General features: G+C 38.8%; 1 protein-coding gene across 2 annotated transcripts; it reads right to left on the reverse strand.

Moving 5' to 3' along the window:
* Positions 1 to 6,936: 6,936 nt before the first annotated feature.
* arhgef7a (Rho guanine nucleotide exchange factor (GEF) 7a) lies at positions 6,937 to 25,310 on the reverse strand. 2 transcript variants are annotated; one of them, XM_057335769.1, is made up of 21 exons: positions 25,246 to 25,310; positions 22,086 to 22,170; positions 21,803 to 21,930; positions 21,452 to 21,653; positions 21,269 to 21,357; positions 21,006 to 21,100; positions 17,848 to 17,943; positions 17,376 to 17,498; positions 17,145 to 17,283; positions 16,715 to 16,774; positions 16,393 to 16,539; positions 15,551 to 15,637; positions 15,306 to 15,384; positions 15,062 to 15,201; positions 14,468 to 14,689; positions 14,271 to 14,364; positions 14,104 to 14,193; positions 12,955 to 13,125; positions 11,291 to 11,387; positions 11,077 to 11,131; positions 6,937 to 7,604 (listed from the first exon to the last, which is right to left on the reverse strand). In XM_057335769.1, exons 4-21 carry the CDS (start codon positions 21,648 to 21,650, stop codon positions 7,443 to 7,445), a joined length of 2,145 nt encoding a protein of 714 aa, XP_057191752.1. In that variant the 5' UTR covers positions 21,651 to 21,653; positions 21,803 to 21,930; positions 22,086 to 22,170; positions 25,246 to 25,310; the 3' UTR covers positions 6,937 to 7,442. The 2 variants fall into 2 exon arrangements, with proteins under 2 accessions (XP_057191752.1, XP_057191751.1); XM_057335768.1 differs by lacking the exons at positions 12,955 to 13,125; positions 22,086 to 22,170; positions 25,246 to 25,310 and having other exon boundaries at positions 21,803 to 21,911.
* Between the last annotated feature and the right edge of the window lie 536 nt (positions 25,311 to 25,846).

Below are 25,846 nucleotides of genomic sequence, written 5' to 3' on the forward strand. Positions count from 1 at the left end.
TTGAATCCATGTCCCGCTCGGAGGTCATAACTGCCATTCACCTCTCCATGGTTACTGTTTGTCTGCGTGTTGAGGTAATTATGGGCTGTTTAGGCGAGACCCCAGTGTTTGTGTAGCAGGCCTCAGTCTCCGCATCTGCATGTTACCACGGCTACCCCTGCGGCTTTGTCTCACCATGACCTGTATAATGAGTGTCACATTAGCAACACAACAAATCAAAACCCACAGCTGTCAGCCATATTGTGTCATCCTCTTTTAATTAATATGATAAGTAATGCTTATTAGACGAGTCTGCTTCTTTATCGCTTTTCAATTTGCCAGAATTTAGGCAAGGCTAGAAAAGAGGGGAAGCAGGGGTTTAGGAGACAAAACAAGAGAGTCAATATGAGCAATGTTTTACACCATCCATTACGCTCTACAAACACACACGCCACGAATTAAACTGTAACCAACCGGCATTAGCGCTCATTCACAGCCTTTCCTCGACTGAAACCTTCCCATTTCCTGTAAATTGGGAATTCTTCTTTCTTTCTTTTTTTCATCGCACGGAGCGGGAAAAGTTGCTGGAGCTAATCGCGGCTCATTTTTCTGGATGACATCCTGATGTTTTTGAGGAGACGGAAACGTAATCACTGGCCTGTGTCACCTCCACGCTGACACCCGAACCTTTTGCTCCTCGAGAAGGAGCGCAGAGCAAACCCCAGCTGACAGCGGCGCATGAGCTTATGAGAGACTGTGATTAAGCAAACGCTGCTAATCAATGGAACATTCACTTGGTTTCCTGCGCCACGGCTCATTCTTAATTGGCCCATTCTCTGATAAATAAGATGAGTTTGCGTCCCACTTCAGCAATTGGCAAAAATCACTGGCGTGTCTGTCTCTCGCCTGCACGCAACACCCCCGAGCACGCACGCAACTGCACGGTAAACATACAAACGTACACGCTGACGTGTTGACTGGGATCTACAGGCACCCATCTGGACACATACATCCTTATAGACAGGCTGGCCAATAGAGAAACAGAAAATAGAAAGAGAGAGATGTACCAAAGTGTACATTTTCTTTGGGTGAGTTTGATGAAAATTAAAAATACTGCTACAGAACTTAACTCGGTTCATCATGTTTACATTTTGTTCATCCCACTTTTACAGTCCTTATGTTATTAGCGCACTTAAAGTTCTAGTTTATCTGTAAATCCCTGGTTAGTACCTTATAGACTGATACACTGTATCATCAAAGCCTGACTCAAAAGTAAAAAATTCTCAGAATAAAGCAATTGACCTGTGTGCAAACAAAATGTCCAGTACATCGTCTTTAACCAATTTCGACATAAACAAACAAATAAATTGAAAGTCACCAAATCCTGTGAATTGCACTGTCTGTGCTACACTAACAGAAATGGCACGTACGTAAGTGTCACTCAATTTATGAGAACAGCACTCGAAATAGACGCCATTACAGGCCTCTCCATGTAGCACCATTGACTCAAAGCGTCCTCTTTGACAGATTTGTGCGGTTTTGTATGTGTCTGTATTTCCTCTGACAGGTAAAGTGATGGCGGCATACACCTCGCCTCTCACTGTCAATAGCTCTCAGCGTTTAAGTGTACACTAAACGCCATTACAGATAAAACACACGTAAATATTAGCGCAGCAAGTGTGGGTATGTGTGTGGTGCCCGGCGCACTGGGGTAAAGCAAAACATAAGCAGACTGTAAGACACAAACACGATCACTTATGTGTCTTACTGAGACGCACATCTATAGCTTAGGAAGCAAACAAGTATTCATTATAAAGTGAAATTTTGAAGTCAAATTATTTAGAATATGATGCTTCAGTCAAATAAACAAGTACAGCAGTGACCATAAGTGATTTCTTTAACCACTTTGAAAACCACTTGTTAAAAATGTTGTAGCCATGTTACTTTGATGTGTTTTGAGTATAAACTGAAGCTCTTTGTTTTTCTATGCATTTTGTATATTTGACCATATCCCTGATGTAGGTTTACTTTTTACTAAATAATTTTGAATTAAATAAATTGAATTAAATAAATACTAGAGATGCACCGATATATCGGCTAATAATCGGTCTCGGTCGATAAAAGCAATTTTTCACACTCCTATCACACGTATGTGTGTGGTGTCTGGCGCACTGGGCTGAAACAAAACATAAGCAGAATGTAAGACACAAACACGACCACTTATGTGTCAACCAATGTTTTAAAAACTGCCGATGAACAGGGCCGATATATCCTGTCAATCAAAAGAGGAGAGGAAAATGCTATGTATTTGTGCTCTGTATATAGATAATGTTAAGAAACATCACCAGTTTGATGTTCAATATTAATGATTACATGAATTAATAACATTCAGAAAGTTTTATCTTCAGAATCTGTATCGGCTATCGGTATGGGTGGACAAGTTTAGTATCAGTGCAACTCTAATAAATACCTTAAAAGTTTTGGCTATTTTGTACCGTACGCCTCATATTTTAATGGTTTGATCCAACCTGTGGGGCATTAAAGGCAAATATTGTATAAATACATTACGGTACAAATACATCTGGACGTTACGGCTATTTCTTGCCATTTTCCATCAATTTCTCTGTGCAGCAATTGATCTAGGTTTTATTTGCGTGTACACTTAACCCAGGTTTTAATAAATGTTTTCAAGCAATTCAAGCAAACAAAGCAAAATCACTTGAAAATCTTAAAAACTTAATGATCTAATTAGCTGATTTGCATATTAAATTTTGAATAGTGAATTGAAAACAGAAAATACAATTTTTAGTAAGATAACATTTACACGTGCCAGACTGCTGTGATATTTTCGAACAAAAAAAGAAATAGCATGAATGGCAGCGGGGGTGGGGGGATGATTAATATTTACACCTTTGTGTGAGCTCTTATTAAAATGACTGTCCTTGAAAAATAAATAATTATCATAAAATTCAGAGAATGAGAGGCAAGTGGCATTCAAAGCGAAACGATAAATTTACCACTTGTTTCTACTCTTTCATGTCGAAAACCACATACGACAAAAAATAATTAATTTTGCATTTTATATTTTGTATTTTGTATATAGTTGTTTTAGATTCTGTTTGACTGCATAAAAATACATAAGTAACATTCGGTATACTAAGCGTTTACATTCTGTCTGTTATTATGCCAACGTGGGTACATTGATCACTGTTTGTCTGCATTGTGATTTCTTCAATAGAAAAGTTATTTGCCTTTAGTATAACACCTTTAAGTGGTGGACATTCCAAGAACTCTTACAAAGAGAAAAAGAAAGTATATGGCATGTGTGGTTTAAACAGATACTGTAACCTATTGTGCTATTAGCCAGAAGAGAAAGTGCTAACACACCTCAGCCAATACTGACTCAGCCACGAAAGGAGAGACAAATTAGGGAAGCAATTCACACAATCTGCCAAATAATGCTATCACATCGCATCAGAAAGTCAGCAGAGCTCCACTAATTCACTCCCTAAATACAAAAAGACAGACAAAAGGAGATAAATGTTAAAGAAATAATAGTCATACATCAACTCTCCTCCGTACACACGCTGTCAATAGGACCGCAAGGTCTTGACGCTAATCACCAGTGTTAGATAAAACTGTGCGGGTTAATGGTCCATATGGCCCTGCGGCGCATGAAGGATCAAGATAGCAGTCGGGCCTCTGTATCACTGCCCTCAACAAATCTATTGCCCGTGCGCTCAATGTCGGAGGACAGAGGGCTTGTTAGGTGGGGGCAATCGATTCGGGCACTCTTTTACAGCCCAACATTCAAAGACACAAAACTTATTGTAAAGTCGGTGCTTGAAAGGGAGGGAGTCTCACCCTAAAGCGCTCCCTTTTGTACCCCTGTCACCTTCATACCGGATTTATAATGCCCTATTACAAAAGTGTGCATCAAAGCACTATTCAATTAGCCTATCAAATTCTTTACGGCCAGATTGTGAATGGGTTATCAGAGCAAGAGATAAGAGAATTTACAGTGCTCATAATGATTCACAACAAAAGGGTGGGTACATGTGCTTCCTGCTCTCCCAAGCATTTATTAATTAAATAAACAAACAACTTTTCCAAAAATAAAATTATGCATGACATGCTTTGGAACAAAAGCAGTATGCATGTTACATCATGAATAACTGTCAAACAAAATCTGACCTTATAAATTTGAAGAGCAAATTATAATACAAGTACGTCTTATACTAACAGTATGAAAATATGTATCGTACATAACATAATGAAAGAAAGACTAATCTAGCTCGAATTATTTGTTATATCTACTTATTATTTAAGCAGGTAATAGGTGCACACTCTCTCACACACACACACACACATCAGACCAGCTTTGACATTTATATTCATCCCATAGACTCGCATGTCTCAATTCTGAATGACAAATAGATTGTGACGACTAGAAAATAGCACTCAATTTCCTTTTCACTAATGCGGCCGATACACTGTCCCCTGGATCGATGGAGATGCGCCGTGAGACGCTGACCATTACTGTGATTGAATCTCCACTTTGACGCTCTAATATGGGAGAGACTCTGGTCCTTTAAGTACAGTGTCTCTTTTAGGCTGAGCAGATGGATTAATACAGTCTTTTCGCTCAAAAAGATGGCCTAGCTCTATATAGTGGTTCTGTCTCAGCTAATACGCATCACAGATAATAAAAAAATACACTCACTGGCTAAGTAAAGGAGCGAGCCGACAGTCAGGCGTGATGTCAATTTAAACCGAAGTAAAAGCATATACAAACACTCGTACCAAAAAGTGTGCATGACCTGTGACCCTGAGATGCTGCAGAGACAGTCTGTGTGTGCGTTTTTGAGTGAAGACTGAAGCGAGGTTTCAGACATTAAAATACAAAACGTTTGGACTGTATACCTGGGAGGGAGTGGTTGACATTTGGACATCTGTCAATCAAACATTCAATGGCAGAGTCCAGTTGTGTTGTCATGGATACGGCTGTAGGTAAGAATGTGCAGCCTGCTGGGTCATTCCTTTGACTGCGGCCCTGCATCCTCAATCAGATTGCAGTCAGGGGCATGTTCCCATGCCAACGCCCATCTATTTGTAAAACGTTAAACCAGGTAGCAAAACAAGATGCTTCTTTCACTTGTTTTTGAATGTCACTTGTTACATTTTTTTTAGTTATGAGTGTGTGATACAAAAGCCATATTTTTTATGAAGAGATGACAAGAAAGGTGGGCAGGGACAAAACATGGTGGGAGTATTGACAGTCACTCTATTGTAAAGCTTTTAAATATCTATAAGTAGGCATGAAATTAACATAATATAAACTGTACGATTATAGTGATTATAATAAAAGATATTTACATTTTTAGATGTTTTAACATACCACTCAATTCGCTTAATGGCACGGCATTTCCTGTTATGTTAGTCTGATGTCAATAAGGAATGTTCTCTATCTAATTTAATATATGTCATGTAAAATAACACTGTCCGTACTTAACCACAATAACGACATTTAATCTTTCGGCAATGCAGATTATAACGAGTTGTGTAATTTTTGTTGTTTAAATCATTGAGGGTATAGTTTTGATCTACTAAAGATAATAATTTCACAAATGTTTCACAAGCAAAAATATAATTAGTTACTTAGTCTTTGAAGTCATCCTGTTTGGTCCACTTCAAAACGGACATTGACGAAATAAATGCGAAGCTGTTCAGTTCAACATGTGTAAAGATCACGTCGGATAAAACAGGAGTCAGTGGATAATAAAGGTCTCTTGCGCCCTCTAGATGCCAACACGAATCATTAGCCATTTTTACTCCAGTCCACGTCACTATGCGTTTATACATGGTTTGCTAATAAGTGTGTGAAAACTACGTACGCATAAAATGACAATGGCGTTTTGCAATGACTTGCCTTTTTAAAAAAATCACCAAAGTTCTGTTATATTATTCAACTGTGATATATTAAGACAAAATATGCCTATACTACTTTAGCTTATTACTTTTATGACAAATAATAGTATTTCTGAAGTTAGCTACACATTCTGCTATTATTATCACTCAACGTAAGTTTAATAAGTATTTGTCCACAATTAAAAACTTGTTCGATTTAAAATAGAGTAGCACTGCCACCTGCTGGTGAGTTGAAGTATTTGTTTAATTCGATACCTGAGCGTCTACTGCCTAAATTCACTAATTTCAACTCTAAACCCCGAACGTATAAGCTTATAGACATTGAACAGTCGAGAAAACAGCTCTCGCGCATCGGTCGGTAGTCTCGTCGTGAAGGTGGGTGTAGGATTTTGTCATTTACATGTATTCATTTGGCAGACACTTTTATCCAAAGCGACTTCCGAGTAGGAGAGCATGTAACATTTTGTCAACACGCTAAACAGTACCGTTAGTTTACACGCGACAGGTGCAGGAGATGATAAATGTTATGTAGTCTGACGTGAAGGTTAGCTTCAGTTAGTGAATGATGCAATGCGTGCAAACACCTAATGATACATAAACATATATGAGAATGCTTACGATAACCAACCAAACGTATTTACACGTTGCGCTCGCATCCATCGTAATTAATTCTTCGGTTGCGTTTTGTACGAAGATCGTTTTGAGTAAAGAAAAAGCAACATCCGCAGTTTATAAGCGAAATGTTTTTGTGTCTGCCGATATGAGAAGTAGACGAGTGGGCGGAGAGCAGACGAAAGTTAAACAGTCTCCTGAAAGGTTGTTTTTCAGAAAACAGTTCAGAAGCAGCTAATGTGAACGATTCAGCACTATAGAAATACGTTAATGCTTTTGATTGGGATTGAAAAAACTTTATATACGTCCTTCCGTTATTAACCCTCTAATCTTTAGAAAGTTGTCAAACTCTTTCGAAAACTCAAGTCATAGCTAATAAAGTTAAAGCATTCTAAGAGACTAAACGCAAACACTCACGTGCTGTTGATAGGCGATTTATTCAAGTGTCCTCGTGTTGCAGCGCCACCAGAAGTTCTTGTGCTGTAATTCCTATACAAGTTCTTCAGGAAAACGCAAATCCACTGATCGTAATGACATTCTTGTTTCACTTTCATGGTAGCACTCTTCATTGTTGCAGTTGCAGGATTGGGAGAGGTGAGCAATGACTACCACAAAAACACTTCGAGTCCTTTGATATTTGGAGAGAAAGTTGCAGGTCACATAAGAACAGAAGGACGCCTACAAAAACTGTCATAAACATACAATCTCACGAGTTGGATTTGCAGAAAATTTGACCGGATTAAGTTTGCCTGTGAAAAATGTAAGTGACACGACAGGAGTCCATGTCCACAGAAAGATCGAATCCACCGTTTATGCCGTGTAACGGTTCATATACAGCAATCCTCATCCTTAATAAGCAGGTAACACAAATCCAGAACTGGTCATGATCTGGGGTTTAAACTCCAACTTGAGGTTTTGCAAACTCAATCCTTTAGGGTCCAGTTGCCCTCTGACCGCCACAGCATGTCGCCCCTTGCTTCAAGTAATCCAATACTTTTCCCACGAGAGGACCGGCAGAAGTTTGTGAGCACAATCCAACGCTGTCCTGAAGTTCTCAAGGGGCGCAGAATACACTGCTCACACTGCTAAAAGAGAGAGGAGAAGCGAGTGGAAGTGAGAGAGCAAAAGAAAAAAAGACTCGCCGGTCAAACACGGGAGAGAAATGAGAGGCCTTGTAGAAAGGCTGAAGTGAGAAGGAAAGAATTATTGAGGAAAACGAGCAAACGAGGAGAGCTCAGAGGACCACGTCAGTAGCACGAGAGAGAAAGAGAGAAATTGGTGGTTACCAGAACCACCCACTGTGCAGACTGCAAATGAAGAGTCCAGGACCGATTCTTCTTCCCTCCCCTTATCCACAGAGCCATAGTCCCGTACTGCCTTCTAGCCTTTCCAGAGCATGAATATATTACTATCCACACAATGACGTTGCTTATTGTTTATGAATTACTGGCCTGCCTGACAACAAAGGCTATTTTCATAAGAAAACTCTAATTCATTTCAGTTCCTATTTGATTAGAGGCAGAAGAAAAGAAGCCCTTCGGTCATAGCCCCCAGAGGACTGTTTTTATTCAGTCGGTATGAATAGAGCTTTATTGCTCTTCTTTTCAAAAGCTGACGGGGAAAAGCTTTTAGAGTTAAACATTGACGAAAAATTATTGGGCGGCTGTTTTGTGCAATAACAAACCCCTTCAAAAGGACACTGAGCTCTTATCCTTCCACCACTCAGTCACTCTTTTCTCTTTCTTTTTTGGCAAATTGTAAAGCCTGGAAATTAATGACAGACAGTAGCAAAAGCGGGAGAGAGAAAGAGCGAAAGAGAGAGACCAGCTCAGCCACAATGCATGTCAAATCTAAATGATCACAGGCTACTGAATAGACCACGAGAGAAAGACGGGGTCTCAGACGAACGCTTGCGCGAGCGTGTGGGCGCGCGTGTATAGATTGGTCAAAAGCTAATTGATTCAATGTCCGCAGACGGGTAGTTCGGCTTAACCGGTAGTTACCATGGAGAGGACATTAATACCTGGTCAGAGTCTGGGAGTCACAAACATTGTTATACTTCACAGGTGATGCTAAACAAGAAACTTCCCACTGAGAGAGCCCCGTGGTGTACACAAACACATCAATTTGATGCTCATTTGGCGACGAACGACACATCTTTGAAAAGCGTGAAATATAATGGTGGGCTATATATGGCGAAAAAGCGACAGCCGTCTCCCAAACTCAATAAGCCGCACAAAGCGAAGAGAGCGGCAGAGAACAAAAATGAAAAGGCCAACCTGGCATTTATCTTCGGGTTTTATCTATACGCCAAAGGATAAATCAGGATAAATCAGGGCTTCCTTTTATCAGGAGGGCATTATGTTCCTTTGTATTTATGCAGGAATATTTAACAGGAGACAAAAGGTGACTTTCTCCTTATTCATCTGCGAACAAGGCAATGCTGGCATTCTGAAAAGCCTGACATTTGAGCTTTTTGCCAACACCAGCAAAATTATATCCTTTCCATTGTAAATCAATGAAGTAGAATCATCGCCCACAAAGGGACTAGATTGCCTTGTCACTGTAATAGGGCCTGGCGCATGCACAACCTTCACCCACAACTGTTGTGTGTGCAGACGAAGACAAGGGCATAAAGTCACCCATGTCATCACCCCATGACATAAACTTAAAGCTTAAACTTCGAAGTTAAGCTCACCGCAGGTGTGTTCGGTCACGGACAGTTAATGTGTGTGATACATGTCATCCCGCATCTGTTCATGTGGTAATGGTTTCCAGATTTGATTATAGTCATCAGAGACATGACACTTCTATCAAAAAGGTCTTTATTTACAGAATTCACTTACAGTAAGGATCTGGGATTTGAGGTCAAGAACACTTCATAATAAATATCCTCATGAGTTCAGATGAGGATACTTTACTAGTGTTCTGTAAGAGCTATTGGAATATCCTTCACAGTTTATAAATACGAGTTTGGCCTTTCTTTTGGTCACACTAAGAGAGGTATGCAGTCTTAACTTTGCGTTTTTCTCAAGGGATGATGGGAAGCTAGTGATACACAAGGTACCATAATACCATCACAATGGCACCTAGAGTTATGTACCCAACATAGTAACAAAAATACATACATACACCTGAATGCTGTGTTTCTCATTCGACTAGCTGCTATGACCAAACGTGCCCGCAGTTGAAATGAAAGTTTTACATTAAGTATCAAAATCAGAGTCATTTGTAAACTATAATGTAAACGTATGGTGTCACATCGTTGATATATTCACAGACTCACCATATTATACTATCTTGTATCTGAATAAAAGTTCTTTTTAAAATGAAACGCAACGGTAAGATCAAATATTTAGAATCAATTCCTGACCATTTGAAATGACACTGGTGATCTGTTGAGAAGCAAGCAGATTGAACAATCATGTGCACAATCATAACATTTGTGATGATATAAGTCAGGCTATCTTACGTCTTTAAGAAACAATTATTGCCAAAAAATGAATATCTTGTCATTATTTACTATCCCTCATGTTGTTTCAAACACACGTGAACGACAGCTTCAGTTCCTATTCTTTCATCACATATAAGTAGAAAAATAATGCAGCATCAAAAGTTTGAAAGTTTTCTTTGAGTTATATGGATGAAAGTCATGAAACAACACAAGGGTGTAAATGCCAAGAGAAATCCTACTTCTTGGTAAATTGTTCCTGAACGTTTAACCAGGTGAAAGGCAAACTCTTTAGTTCTGCTCTTCCTATACTACAGTCACACTCTTTGGATGGAGACACCGTGTGCTTAAGGTATAGTTCACCCAAAAATGAAAATTCTGGCATCATTTACTCACCCTTAAGTTGTTCTAAACCTGTATAAATGAGAAAGATATCTGGAAGGACATTTGTAACCAAACAGTTCTCTATTGACTACCACAGTAGGAAAAAAACGAATACTACGGTATTCAGGGGTGCCCCAGAACGGTTTGGTTTTCCCACATTCTTCAATATATCTTTTGCATTCAGCAGTAAAAACGTATACCTGTTTAGAACAACTTGAAGGTGAGTAAATGATTTTTGGTTGAACTATCCCTTTAACAAAGACTTTAGGCAATGTGTGACACCATAATAGTGGTTCTCTCATTTTTTGAGTTTCACAAACTTAAGCAAGATGCTAGAAAAAGCATGTGTTAGGAATTGAATGATGAAATGATCAACTGTAGTTTAGATCAAATATTGTACCGTCTAATAACATCTTTTTGGAAAGAAAACCGCGTAACAATTCTTTAGCACTAGTGTATCGCAGAACAAAACCGATATCTAGTCACAACGATATCATAAATTGGTTTCATCCCAGGAAGAGTCATTCATATTCTTAAGCATTTTTCTAACAATCTTCTCCAGATCTTTCCGGGCTTTTTGCTCTTCTTCCAAGGACTTTTTCATTTTTTTATTATCCTGTTGGAAACGTAAAGTTAACTTACTATACTATAATTCATAATGGCAAAATTTGTCATTAAATATTGGGAGAGAGCATCTCAGACGTACGATCACAAACACATACCTGTTTAAGTTCTTGTACCTCATCTCGCAGGGCATAAACAACATCCACAAGACTCCTGTGAGAAACATTGAACATTTAGTTTCAATAAATACTGTAGCTATGTGTTTAAATGTTTTGGTCATTTAAATTCTGCATCTCTTGGCAAATAATCATCCTCTATAGTCTATACAGTCTTTGTATACCATGTTTTAAGAGTAGACGCATGCAATCTTACTTTTCTTCCAGAGCCTGACCGTTAGTCTTCAACTCATCTACAGTGAATTTCTCCTCACCAGGAACTATCAGTGCTGGACCGGCATCTTTCCACTGTCCTGTTGCAAAAGAAAAGCCCCACAGACTGATTTTTATGATTCTTACTGGAGTTGGACTCATTGATTATGTCAGTGACAAAACTATCGTGTCCCATAAGATGGTTAGGACTGGATCAGACTTACACAGGACTGTGCGTGAGACGGGAGTTAGTCATGCAGAGAGGGATCGTCCGAGAAAATGTCAAAAATCAAACGTGTTGAAAAGAGGACCAACAAGGGCTTTCTTTAAGAGTGTAAGGTAAACGTGTAAAGCAAAAAAAAACGTTCTGTTTATACAAATAGCATGTCTGACGTCTGACAGTTTTCAAAATTAAAATGAACTTGAATACAGCTTAAATAAAAAATAATGCATTGTTCTGTCATTAAAGATCAATTTCTGGCAGAGTAAACGTACAAAACAACCCCAGATTTATTCAAAATGTATATTACAACATTTGTGGTATTTCGTCATATATTTGACTCTGCATATATAACAAACACATAAATAATGTCAATTTCGGACCACGTAAACATCACTGACGTTTCTCAGTTCAACAGTTTTTTAAGAATATCTTCATGATACAACCGACAAAAAGGCAGTAAATATTCATATTCTTCTCGTTCATTTTTTAAACCACAGAATAGAACTTGGTCACAAGGAATCACATAACATGAGGAAATATACTCTGTCATCATTGAAATAATTGGCAAATCGGTTTGTCTCAAACACATCGTACATAAGAGAAAAAGCATCAAACACTGAGCTTTGACACAGTCTTGAGTGGTGAAGAACTCTTGACTTTTACCATCCACACACCTGATGTACTTCAACCAACATTACATTTAACGATTTAACGATTTCCATTCCTTTCACCATGAAGGCAGACACCACTATAAACTTACATGTTAAATACAAGCATACAAAAAGTCCAAAATCATTCAAAATACATATACAAATTAAAAATAAATACATTTATATCACATAAGTATGAACAATCTTTCCCAGTAATACTGTGCCTTCTAAGAACCAGAGGGATGAATTTAATGAAAGCTTGTTCATGGTAAAAGACCAATCAAAATGTTTACATTTACCACATAATTCAGATGAATGACATTACGCTAATATTTACAGACACATTAAGAAACTTTAGCATCTTTTCTCAGATCCGTCCTGGTTGTTTTCCGAATGCACTGTACCTTAAACATCGTCAATCATTAAAATACATCCGGTAATGATGGCAGCACGAATAAACATCATCGTATTTTCAAAGGACACTTAAATAAATACCAAATGCCAGGTAAATAAACAAATTAAGGGAGGTTGGGAGTGTCGTGGGTATTAAGAAGTCAAGGCAACAGGGAACTGCTTTGGAAAAGTGCACACATCTGCAGAAAATGATGAAGTGCAGATTAATACAAAACAATGAGTAAACACTGACAGACAAATAAATACAAATGACTCAAATAAATATGCATCGGGGTGACCCAATGATAAATAAATAAATAGGTTCGAAATAAATAAAAGTCATTAAAAACAAGAGGAGTGAGGAGAAGGTTTAGTTTTGATGGGAGATGTAGGAGCTCTTACGAGAAACAGAGCCCATCCTGTAACTGTGAGCCGTCCATATACTGTCATAATCCGAGTCCTCTGATAGATCCGACGTGGCCTCTGGCCTGGAGATGCTGCTACGGCGGCCCAGAGAGTCCACGCTGGACTGATCCAAAACGTGGTTGTGCATGAGGTCAGTGCCATGCCATGCTGCACGGGACGTCCGGTCGCACATGATGAGAGCGGGAGCAAATCATGAATGGATTGCAAATGGCAGGGAATAAAACGAAAAGGGGGCAAACCAAAAATGTACGTGGGTGGTCCGACCACGAAGAGAGGAGGTCAAAGTAGCAATAATAATCGGGAAAAGGGAAATGAGTGTTCAATAAAATGGATGAAAATGAATGAGTGTGATGGGGAGAAGTACATGATAGATAAATGATAAACATGTAAGTATGATGAGGAGGAGAGAGAAAGGATATTGTTATAAGAGATGCAAGAACAACTTTGATACGATATAACAGGACAGCTGAGGTATGTTATACAGAATATTTGAATATATGAATCTATGAGAGTGACTTTTTCTCACCCAGGGGTGTCAAAGAGTTTATTTTTAATTGGACTTGATTTTTTCTTTTTGTCATAAAAAAAGATCACATTAACACTGGTCTTAGTCTGTTTTATAGTCTTGTGTACATCTATTGTCCCAGACATTCAAAAAATGTCTTTTAGTTCATTTTTACTACAACTGGCATACTTATTTTAGTATCCCAAAGAGAAACCAGTGTCGGTGTGGGAAAGTTTGTGTATGGTGACCGTTCACAAAATTGTTTTATTCTATGACGCAAGCTTTCCTGTGGCTCAGTGGTTAGAGCATGGCACTAGCAATGTCAAGGTCATGGGTTCAATCCCAGGGGATTGCACATAGTCAAAAACAAATGTATAATACAATGCAATGTAAGTCGCTTTGGATAAAAGCTGCCAAGTCTGCCAAATGCATAAATGTAAATGTATGACGCACGTATATCCACTCTGACGTTGTTAGTAAACAAATTAGCAAGTCATAAAAAAGTGTTTTAAGAGAGTTTAATTTCTAGACCTTCACAGGTTCAACACTGCCCTGATCGAACAACCATAAACTGCTTCTTTCTCAGAGGAAAACAGAGACGGCGTATGCACATGACTTACTCGAGTTGAGGGTCTGTCTGGTTTTGGCACTCGTGCAGTAAGCCTCAATCACCTTGAGAATTTGAGCGTCCTCCTCCAGAGCTACAGTACCTGCACAAGTCACAGCTTACATCAGCGACCTTCCAGAGATGCACAATATCAATAAGATCACCAAACCAGTGACTCACTCTTCCTCAGTGCAAACTCCTCATCAGACGGCTTTCGCTCAGGCTTTCTCTTGGGCAGCAGCTTTTTCATAGTCTTGGGGCTTTTACTGAGGTCCTGAAAAATGACAGTGAGAGTGAATGCAAAAGGGTCAGACGCGTTTTCCTGATTCTGTTAAGATACTATAAAAAAAACTGTAGCTTTCAGTATTCCAGTGTACCTCTTTATAGCAGAGAGCAGCTGAAGGTCTGAGTGGAGGTGCTGGACGCAGGCAACTCAAGCTCCAGGGTTTTTGGGTTTTGGGGGGCTCCAGGGGACCCCACATCATTGTGCTGTGAGGAGCCCCATGAGAGGAGGGGTGCGGGAGGGTGTGGTAAGCAGGGGCGACCGTCAGGCTTCGGCTTTCCGCATGTCTGGATGGTGTCAGCGGGTGGGACGGAAGCTGGAGAAAGAGGTTAACATTTAGATTGCTGGAGAAATGTTAATAATAAGTACGTTAAGTAGCACAAACACAATCCTGTGGTCTGCCATTGTTGTTTTTGGATATGCCTATAGACTGAACATGTAATATACATGCTCATTATGTCACTGTTTACATAGATTTGCATTTGCAATATTACAGTATTGTTTTCAAGTTTGCATTTTCAGACCCCCCAAAGGTTTTCCATGTTTAGCTTCTATGTATGACTGTTAAAGGTGCACTCTGTATTTTTTGTTTGTGTTGAATCAGCTACAACCATCATGCAAAAGAATAGTTTTACCATTTGCGTTCTAACAATACATAATATATATTTTATTAGTAAAACACACTGACTGTGTGGCAGGGAACGGTGAGGGGCTTCATGCTGGGAGCCGCCATGGTGGTATGCTTGGTCTGTCTGTTCAGGTGCTCGAGCCAGTCCTGTAGATCCTGTTTGTTAAAGCAGATCACCTGGAGCCTTTCAAACATGCTTCCTGCATGAAAGAAACACGTGCATGGTTAACAAAAAAACAGATTGAAAAGATCAAAAACACTCTTATGCCCCAAACCGTGAAAACAAGAGCCAACTTGTCCTTACCAGAGAGCTCAAAAGCATTTTTATGGCTTTCACAGTCTTCTAATGGGGTCACTGTCATTCCGTTCAAAGGCAGCTTGCCCTGAAAAACCAAGAAGACATATTTTCTCTTTGTGCTAAAGCCAGAAGGGCCATTTTAATGTGTATTTAGAGAAGCAAGGCTTGAGTGGATTTGAAGGGGTGACAGAGCAGGACAGTGAGATTTATTTGCCCGTTATAATCACTTCTGACAGCGACTGGGTTCTGACCTGGTAGATGAAGCCACTCATCCTTGGACTGGCAGACAGGATGAGCAGGACATGAGGAAACAGCAGAAGGTAACGCTCATGTCTCTCCTGAAGAAAACAACATTTATGACTAGCATCTAATTTACGCTAAACTCTTTAAAGTATATAAAATATACAGAAATAATGTTTTAAAAATGAATCATATAAAAACATGAAGACAGAAATAAAAAATATATGGAAAATCAGGTATATAGGTATTACTCTATGTTTTCATATATTATATTATATTACGACACATTTATAATTGTTATACATTTATATATAATTTTACATAATATATGGATTATATAATGTTCATATCGCTGCTGTCCATCTAAAACCTTGTATCTCCATTATTTTTATTTTTTGCCATAAATCATTATTATTAGTCAACCTTTATGTTTGTCACTGGGTTTTGCAAATATCTAACCAACAAAAAGTATTGCGAAGTGCTTAAAAAGTACAGTGTTTTTTCCATTTCTTGAAAAACATTGAAATTGGACATCCAAGGTTTTGAAAGGACAGCGGCGATATTTATATATTAATAAATAAATACATAAAAATCAGTACACTTTTTCTAATACATGTTTTTACACAATTCTAATAAATTGTTTTATGTAATAACAAAAATAATAGTAATCCAGTTCTAGCATTAAGAGGTTAAACAAATGCATAAACACATCACTAGTTACTTTAATCCTGTAAATAATGCCTGTAAATGTGTCCATTTTGACACAGAATGTAATTTCTCTGTATATCCATAAACTAGGGCACTTTTATCAAAAAACTGATGTGTATACCATTAAGATTTGGTGGCGTCTCACCTCACAGCCGTGGTTCTGGACCATGGCCTGGCTCATATACAGCACTGAACCCAAAGTCTTGATATCTTCCCCCTCCCACAGCCGAATCGTCTCGCCCAAGATCTGAAGCTCGAGCTCTTTGCGCTTCCGCACCTCCTGACATTGTGCCTGTAACCATGGAAACATTACGTTATCAAGGCTAGTTGCCATGGGAATGATCCACACCTAACTGCAGAAGCAAAGCCACGGGACATCAGTCTGTCAGAGCTGGAGGAAAATCATTATAGCATGTTAACTAGGCAGACAGTGTACACTCATAGAAGACAGAAAGACAAAGACTTACAGAGAGATTCTTGAAAGCTGCCATACACTTCTGAATCTCTGTCCTGTCTGGATGACCCTCCTGAAGGGGAAAAAGTCGACTTTAAGACTGAGTTTGCTTAAAAATGAAAATGTTGTCATCTGTTTGATCTTTCTTTTGTGGAACATAAAAAGAGACATTTTGAAGGTTTTTTTTCAATACAGTTGAAGTGGATGGAGGAGACCAGGGCTTGTTTAAACCCAAAAGCACAAGGAAACCTTCATAAAGGTAGTCTGTGGTCTGTTTTTTTTTAGACTGAATAGACTGAAATTTCAGTTGCGTTTCTTTTGTATTGCACAGAAAAAAAGTTATGTGAGATTCGAGATGATGAAGACTGTCCCTTTAAAACGTTTTTAAATCAAATCAATCACAACAATGTACACATAACAACCGAAACGGTCTCCCTCTCTACCTCCATGTGTCTCTCCAGCTCTTTCAATAATGTGGGATATTTGTCCAGTCTCATGAAGGGTTTGCTGAGGCCCGAGGTCAGCGTGAGAATACCCGGGACGGTCGCACCTCTCGCCTCCATAAACTCTCCAAGTTCTTCACTGTCAGGACAGAAGTGATGCAATGATCACACATTGCAGCGGTGGAAAGGCTCGCTGTGAAATCAGGATATAGGTATGGAAGTGTACAGTACCTATGATCAGTGAGAACGCTGACTGCTGAAGGGTGGTTGGAGCAGTAAGACACATATAGAGATCTCATCTGAGGCATGAGATTCAAGAAGAACCCTCCCACTTTCTGCTGCAACTCTGGAAGTCTTCAACACAGAACACAGTGAAAGAATTAGTTAGAATTATTTAGAAGCGATATGAAAAAAGATGCAAATATAAACAAAATTATAGTACCAAAGTTTTATTTTTCAAACTCATTAAAGAACACTAGGTCAGTAAAAACATTAGAAACCTCCAGTGACACTCCAATCGATTTAATGGACCACACGTTTACTTTGCCCTGGTCTATTTTCATCATCTACAAGTCGCAACCTGATATATTTCATTGAGTCTCCGTTTCGCTAAGTGCTGTGGCCCACCTGTCGTAAATTATTCGGAGCCATTAAGAGAAGGGCTAGAAATCACATGACTGTTTACGGCCAGAATGAAACTCACTTGGTGCATTCCTCTAGTGATTGGACCAGAGTCTGCTGGAAAGTGCTGATCTCCTCCAGGTTCCCGAGGATGATACTGGCGTCTGAAGTGCTCAGTCTATAAGGAACGATAATGGGAAGCAGCGGGAACCGTAAATCATGTTTAATAATCAATTATTACAATTGAGCATCTTTCATCTCTCCATGTGCCACTTGTTATGCTAAACATCATACAATCTCTGTTATAAGACCTGTGAGCTGCTTGTTGCCTGTAAGGCACCATGGAGTCACAAACGATGTGACTTTACTCTCAATTGATTTTAGCATTACCACGTTGCCAAGCAACCAATCAACTAGCGCTGTCAAACGATTAATCGCATCCAGAAAAAAAGTTTGTGTTTACATAATATCCAGTATGTGTGTGTACTGTGCATATTCATTTTGTATTTATAAAAACATACACATACATGTATACATATTTAGGAAATATTTACATGCATTTATTTATATGTACTAATAATTAAAATGATTAATAAATGTTTGTTAATTTTTATATTTTATATGTTTTCTTAAATATATACATGTATGTGTTTTATAAATACAATAATATGTATAGTACACAGTACAATCAAGATAATCTTTTGACAGCCCTACAATCAATCTGTAAGGTAAAAAGCAGGACACCTTTTAGAAATGACACTTAAAGAGTACATAACATGAGATCATGAAAATGATAATTTCATGCAGTGTGTAATGTTGCCGTGTTTGAAAGTAAGCAGTCTGCCAAGTTGTAAATCCGAAGGTGAATGAATAACAAAGTTATTGGCTTGGAAAAAAGGGAGTCGACTCTGAATCACGCAAACGAGTCGTCCCTAGTCTGATTCACGAACCGCCGCGGATTCGGCAACGGTTTGCTAGGACTGCCTGCGAAAACTTCACTCTTCTCCCCAAAACTGTAGCTCGTGAGCCTCATTCGCGGTAGACCAATCACAGCAGACTATACCATCTGACCAATCACATCAGACTAGGCTAGCGCCGGAAAGGAGGGGATTAGACAGATGAATTGCGGAGCGAATCATTTGAGAGTCAGTCAAGACGTAAAGTAAGAATAACTGCCTATTATTACGAAATAATAGTGTTTTTACACTTTCTATGTACATAAACTTGTTGTTGGACACTCCATGAACCAAAGTAGGACCTTAAAAATCCCTAGTTCTGTACTCTTTAAGTACCCTCAAAAAATTAAGATGCATAGCACACGCCAACTTTAGGTTAAAGTCCATTTTTCAAATAATCCTCAACTAAAATATCTTAAAGTCCCAGTGAAACATCCCAGTGAAGCTAGTTATTTACGTTGGTGAGTGACACTTTGTCTTCTCCTTTACTCATCATGGCTGCGATGTCCAATCTCTTCCATACAGCCTTAACATCCAATATTCTGTGTAGACTTGAAACGGGTCTAATACGTTTTGTTTTCTCAGCAGCGTATGATCGACGGATATGATATGACTTTGTCTCTGAACCGGAGGACACTCACGTGCAACCGCTCGTGTGACACTTGCGCGAAATTAAGACTTTAATGTTAATGGTTACACTGTCTGGATCATCCCCTATCTCCCATCTAGTGCATTATGTGTCATTCACCATGTAGGACATAATAAATGTGCGAACAAGTGGCTGATATGAGGCGCCGCTTCCGCAGCTCTCATAGTGAAGGGGCGGGACTCTTCCGATTCTAAAGCAGATTTGATTGGACGAGAACTTTGACAATAGGCTGTAGCGTGATGTCATGGAATTTCTAGATTTTTTTAAGAGCTTTTGCCAGACTGTCAGTTTTGAACACTTATATCTTCTAAATGGGAATTTTGTCAGCACATAGGGGCATATCAGTTTGACGTCCTTAAGGCCAAGTTATTTTTAATAAAAGGAAATTAACACAGAAATAAAAAAAACTCAGAAGGTTAATGATAATGGATGTATGTGCTTTTTTTTCCCTAATAGACACCTTTCCTGTTAGTAAACATTGTGATGTGTTTTTGTGGGCGGAGCTAAAACCACTGACCGCATTACTAATGCTAGGTAGCACGTTTTGTTTGCTTGCTTTTTGACAATGTCTAGAAAAAAAATCGGATTAAATTTTAACATGTAAGTTACTGTCTAGGACCCCGATTGTTTTTGAAAAAGTTTACTTTAACGCAAGGAACCTGGCCGACCTGTACGTGCTCACTCAATGGATCCAGGGACGAATTGACAGGATTACCTCCAATTAAGTGGCCTGACATCTACACCTACCAGACAGAGAAACCAACCGTGTATAGTAAGGATAAACTGAGAGCGTATACATCTATACATGCCTGCGTGTACTAACAGTGGCAAACGTTAGCAAATGCATTTACTTGAACACAAACCTGACACATAACATGAGCCTTCTCACTGTTCCCTCTCCCTTTATACTAATGCACTTGTGACAACTAAAGAAAAAGAGATGACAAACAGTTTCCTTTATGTTTAGTTTCTGGCCGATAGTTAACTGCTAGCTGTATAACTAACAAAGTTAGCGAGCATACCCTATACGTTCAAAAGTGACCGCTATGTGAAAAATAATCGTGTTCCCCAGTTTCTGATTTGGGCATACGTGAAATATTTTCAGACACATACCCAAATCACAATCCACACCAACAAAAGACAGTCGTTTTTAATCTTATGTGCTACGAAGTGAAACGCGAGCATTTTTGATGATCTTTTCTGTTCAGTCCGCTCGTTTTATTGTGTTTAACTACAGCTGTCGTCAGTGTTTTTGTTTGGCAATTGCAGCAGGTATGTGTTAAAATATCAAATTGGAGACTGTATTCTGTCGATTGTGGCACTAAACAACACAACAAGATGATATTGTAAACTCCTTATGTAGCCGAATCTGTGCTGGTTTGTATTGGCCGTTTTCCCTTTGTTTTGCCTCCAGCTAATGCCGTGACGTCGGCTGTAAAGGGGTCTATACATTTTGTGGGGTAAGCTATTCCTTTAAGCTGCCATCCTTCCTGTCAGCGGCATGCCTTGTAATACCTTAAAATACTGTTTCCAAATGTAGCTCACCAAGATTTGTAACAGATCTTCAGTGTTCTACATTGCACACTTCCCGACATATGTAATTGACAGGATAAAAGCATTACAAGCGCTTCTCACTTTTCTGTCATCTGTAGTGGTCTCAGGTAGTTGGACAGGATGTTCTGGAGCTCCTTTGAATACTCCGTTTCAGTTTCTAGAATGTTCTGTAGCACCTGAAAGAAAACAAACAGGCGCTATTTTTAGAAGAGACATTTACAGTGTACATGGTGATATGCTTTAGCTTTTGAACATGCCCACGTGTTTGTTTCCAGACCAAGTGATTACCGTTGACGCACAAAACCTCCCACATGGTAAACACAGACGGAGGAAAAGGTGCTCACCAGGTTGTAGTATGTTTTACTGATGGATGTGGTATCAAAACCTTTGGGAGGGCTTTTAAGAGTTCCAGATTTAGGAGACACTGGTTTGTCTGTGAGGAAACAATAAGTGACACAATATGATGTTATGCTCACTATTTTATGTAATTGTTATGTAACGGTAAATGGACAGTGGTGGACACATACCGAATCCTTTGACCTCTCTGACGTAATTGCTTGGAAACCAGCCTGTCTTGCCGTTGAAAGTTCCTTCCCACCATCCCCCTTCTTCTGTGCGGGTAACATTGATGATGTCACCCTTGTTGAAAGAAAGCTCATCCTCATTGGTCTGCTGGAAGTCGAAGCGAGCTTTCACCACTAACTGAGCGTTACTGTTCTCCGTCATGTCCTGAAGCAGGAGAATATTGTATGAGAGTGACAAAGTGCCCAGTATCTCCAGTCACACACAGATGCCATCAAATCCTGATAAAATGTAATGTAACATATTTTCACAAATCTGCATCTCAGTTTGAGATGTCTAACAGCGATGCTGCTTACCAAGCTACGGAATTGGTTATGAAGCAGTTTAGAAGATCGGCCCAGCGAAGACTGGGAGGCCAGAGATTCGAACGATTTGATCCGGTGGGCGGTGCGTGTACATACAGAGTCACTGTCGATGCCAATATCTATACCAGCAGAGCAACAGAGGAAAATAGCACACACATATGTATAACATAGCATTTAAAAAACACACACACTTTAATCTGTGAATATGTGCAGTTGAGATTGAAACTTTCGCACTTATTGTACAATTTTGATTATGAATAAAAAACATGCATACCTGCAGTCACTTTATTGAGGGCAACTAGTGTAGTGAGGACTTTGCTAAAGTTATGGCCCTGAAGCAGGTCAGATGCCTCGAATGGCTACAGAGAGAGAAAAACATTATATAAGAACATATAGCATGTCATCTGAAAAGAGAAAGAAAGGCCTAGATTATTTCTAAAGAAACCTTTCATGTGGCCAAGCACATATTGTATGCATACTAAAATACAGTAAACTTAGCTACTACTAACTAAACAAAAAGCAGCTTCTTAGCTAGAGATGTGTCCAACTCTATATTGTCAAGCCTGTGTTTGCGTTTCTGGCAGTGTTAGGGCCATTTGATTGACAGTGGTGTGGTTCAGTTGTGTGCATCTTGAATAAGAGGAAAATAAGCTTCACTTTCCGCTCTGATTACAGTTTGTGCCCCGAGAGAAGCAAAGAGAAGTGGCCAATGTCTCATAACAAACACTTTCACTTTTAAAGAAACACCTACGCTGGCATTTTTATGATTAAATATCTCATTGTATAAAATATGTCTCATTGCAAATGATGCCCTATAGTTTGATAGTTTGAGCAAATATTTGCCCAAAGTTCTTGCATTTAATTTAAAAGTGATAGAGTACCCAAATATGAAAATTCTGTCATCATTTACTCACCCTCTTGTCATTTCAAACCTGTATGAGTTTCTTTCTTTCGCAGAACACAAAAGAAGATATTTTGAAGAAAGTTGGTAACCGAACAGCGCAGGGACCCATTCACTTCTACTGAATGGACACAAAACCAATGCAACTGAATGGGTGCCAGTTAACAACATTCTTCAAAATATCTTCTTTTGTTGAAATGACATGAGTAAGTAAATGATGACAGAATTTTTATTTTGGATAAACTATAACTTTAAATGAATTTGTCTGTATAAAGGAGGTAAAGATGCTATACATCTACCAAAATGGTTTTGTATAAAGGATGCACAACTTTATGATACTGAATTTAATGTTAGCTAAAAGGAATCAGTCCATTCATTCTATACATGTTACAGGGCTCTCAAGTCTCACGCATTCACCGTGAGACACACGCATTTTAATCTGTTCACACGCTCACACGTATTTCTCATGCTGATAAATAAGTGTTAGCTTATTGGTGAACTGCTATTTTACTTAGTTTTAGTCTATTTTGTGAGTGAAACTTGTTGTCCGGCTGCATTAACTGCATAAAACTAGATGCGGACTTGTGGACGCCGAATCCTGTTATTTACACGTCATCTGTCTGTTCTGCGTGTCTGAGTGAATGAACTGCACAGTTTAACGTGCTACACGCGTGATGCTCATGAATTTGTCTGCGTCTGCGCTGAATGAGGTCATGAACTTCACCTCCAGAGTTGCTCTAAGAGTTTATTTCACGAACATGTTATTGTTTGAGTGAAGAAACAGACATACTAAAAAATAAGTGTCTTCCGACAATCTGCCAAAATAAAAGTCATATATTACTATTTAATAGTAAAAAAATAAACTAAAACTAATTTAGATAAACTAAATGCATCATGCATAAGCTGAAGTTAGTTGTTTACCTTTGAAATGATTCTTTCTATTTTTATTGATGTTTCTTATTTATATATTTGTATTGTATTGCATTTTGAATTTAATATGGCATTGGAATGTACTAAATGGGTTTAATTTTCACAGATATTAATGTATGCAATTATAGCAATAAAAACTCTAATTGTTCTAAAAAGGAAACAAATTAGTTGTTTTACTCATTTTAAGAGACCTGTCTTATTTTCTCTTGTATATTTAGTATTGCTTTTTAATAAAGAAAAAGTACTTATTGTCCGAATACCCGATTAATTGATGGAAAATCAGTAGAATACTCGATTAGTAAAAGAATCGATAGCTGCAGCCCTACTTGAAACATCTGTGACAAATGCTCACAGAGGGAATCTTTTATCAACAATTCTAAAAATAAGCATCTTTAAAATGCTCACTCGTACCTTCGGCCTGACATGCTTGAAGCCTTGAAAAGAACAGTGTACCTACCTGCCCTTCTCCATGCAGGGACCTTACCAATACCATAAAACAAACACAAGCTTGTGAGGGCTTGTCAAGTAAAGCTCTGGATACTGCCAGGCCAACCAAACACCTTTTGAGAGGTCAGCAAAGAGAACATCAAAGAAACACAAGTCCCAATGCAGAATATTTTTTTATAAACCAAGAATTTCACATTTAAAATGAAAAACTGTTTAGGTTTTTTCCAAAAAGCTATTTGGTTGAAATTATGCAGCTATCAAGAGCCCTACATGCGACGTGTGTGTCAACCCCACCACTTTTGGACACACTTGACAATACATGAGCTTTACCCTGAACCATCTGTTCTATAATAAATGCGCATAGATCAAAATCCTTCTAGCCCTTTGTATGTCATTGTTTGTCGATGCCCAAATTGTCATTTAACTATCAATTTAAATCGATAAATCGGTTTATAGCATAATTCACAGGCTCTGATAACACACAGCTCAAGAATTTCTATAGATTTTCATACATTTGGGGGGGGTGGGAATTAGCCTGTGTTTACTGCTGCATCCTTCTTGATCTTGATGATGACTGAACCACTCAATTTGAGTTCTTGTTTTTCTGTAATAAGCCATTCTTTTTCTTCATATCACGCTTACATTGATGATGCTGTTATATTTAATATAGAGGCTGTGTGTGCAATGTTTAAAAAAATATGACACTATAAACAAAGCAGTAAAATTAGTTTTAACTTGGATACAACCTTTTTTAAGGCTCTTTACGGACTTATGTTTTAAGAGTCACTTTTGTTCTGCAATAACAATGCCCGAAGCTTCGATTCATGGAGACCCAAGTGAAAACTGTTCATGAATGGATCAAGTATCGCCATTCATGATGATGGCACAGCGTTTCAATGGACTATGCTGTATTGCACATGCTCTTTAGCAAAAACATTGATGAACGTCAACGTTTTGTTGACCAAAATCAAATCAGTATTTTTCAGCACGACAAAGCTTTTTGTCCGGGCTATGATCATGAATTTTCGATCTGCTCTGTCCCAGAGTTGTGTCCCCTCAGTCTACTTCACGTATCTTTTGTTGATTGTTTTCATGATCGTGGCGCCAATGCAACAATACTGCAGCATACTAGTCAACGGTAAACGCATTCACTTACCTCGACGCGAAACACAGCGCAACCCTTCAGAAACTCCGTGATGTTGCTCAAGCACTCGCTGTCGATCTTGGAAGATCTGTGAAGAAGAGCAGATGGGAAGCGTCTAAATTTGTCTGCCGCTTTGCTCAACATTTAATACTGGGGAACTGACTAAATGCATGAAAATCCACGGATTGACTGGCTGACTGTGTTCACAACCGCACACACATTGGGATCTACAGCTCTGTGTAGAAGTGAGCAGCATCAGGAGGAAATGACGTTGTCAGACGGGCGCCGAACACAATGGGACAAACGAGACGAGAACAACACACCCGTGCGCTGGCGGGCAAAATGAAACGCACTGGTAAGCCATTCAAAAAGACCATAAATGACAATAAAAGAACGCACAATCATACAACAGTTAAAGCATTGCATAAATAAGCTTCACGTATATTTCACGTTTTTAGCTCGGATAGTGAGCTCGCTTTGTTTATTTTTGAGGGGACAAATAGCCTACTGACGTTTGTTTAATGTCACAAACTGTGAAAAGAAATCACAATCTCTGCCACACAAATCTTATTTTTTATGTATTCGACGATGTTTAAGCACGAATGCATATTTG

This window comes from Triplophysa rosa, linkage group LG6, assembly GCF_024868665.1.
Source record: "Triplophysa rosa linkage group LG6, Trosa_1v2, whole genome shotgun sequence".
Taxonomy (NCBI): domain Eukaryota; kingdom Metazoa; phylum Chordata; class Actinopteri; order Cypriniformes; family Nemacheilidae; genus Triplophysa; species Triplophysa rosa.

What these genes read in the sequence shown, in the direction of transcription:
- arhgef7a (XM_057335769.1), bottom strand. Translation starts at nt 21,650, where the DNA reads ATGACGGAGAACAGTAACGCTCAGTTAGTGGTGAAAGCTCGCTTCGAC. An exon ending in CAGAGAGGTCAAAGGATTCG is followed by an intron (nt 21,358 to 21,451) that starts GTATGTGTCCAC and finishes GTTTCCTCACAG; the next exon opens with ACAAACCAGTGTCTCCTAAA. An exon ending in TCACCGTTCCCTGCCACACA is followed by an intron (nt 14,690 to 15,061) that starts GTCAGTGTGTTT and finishes CTCTTTCTCCAG; the next exon opens with CTTCCGTCCCACCCGCTGAC.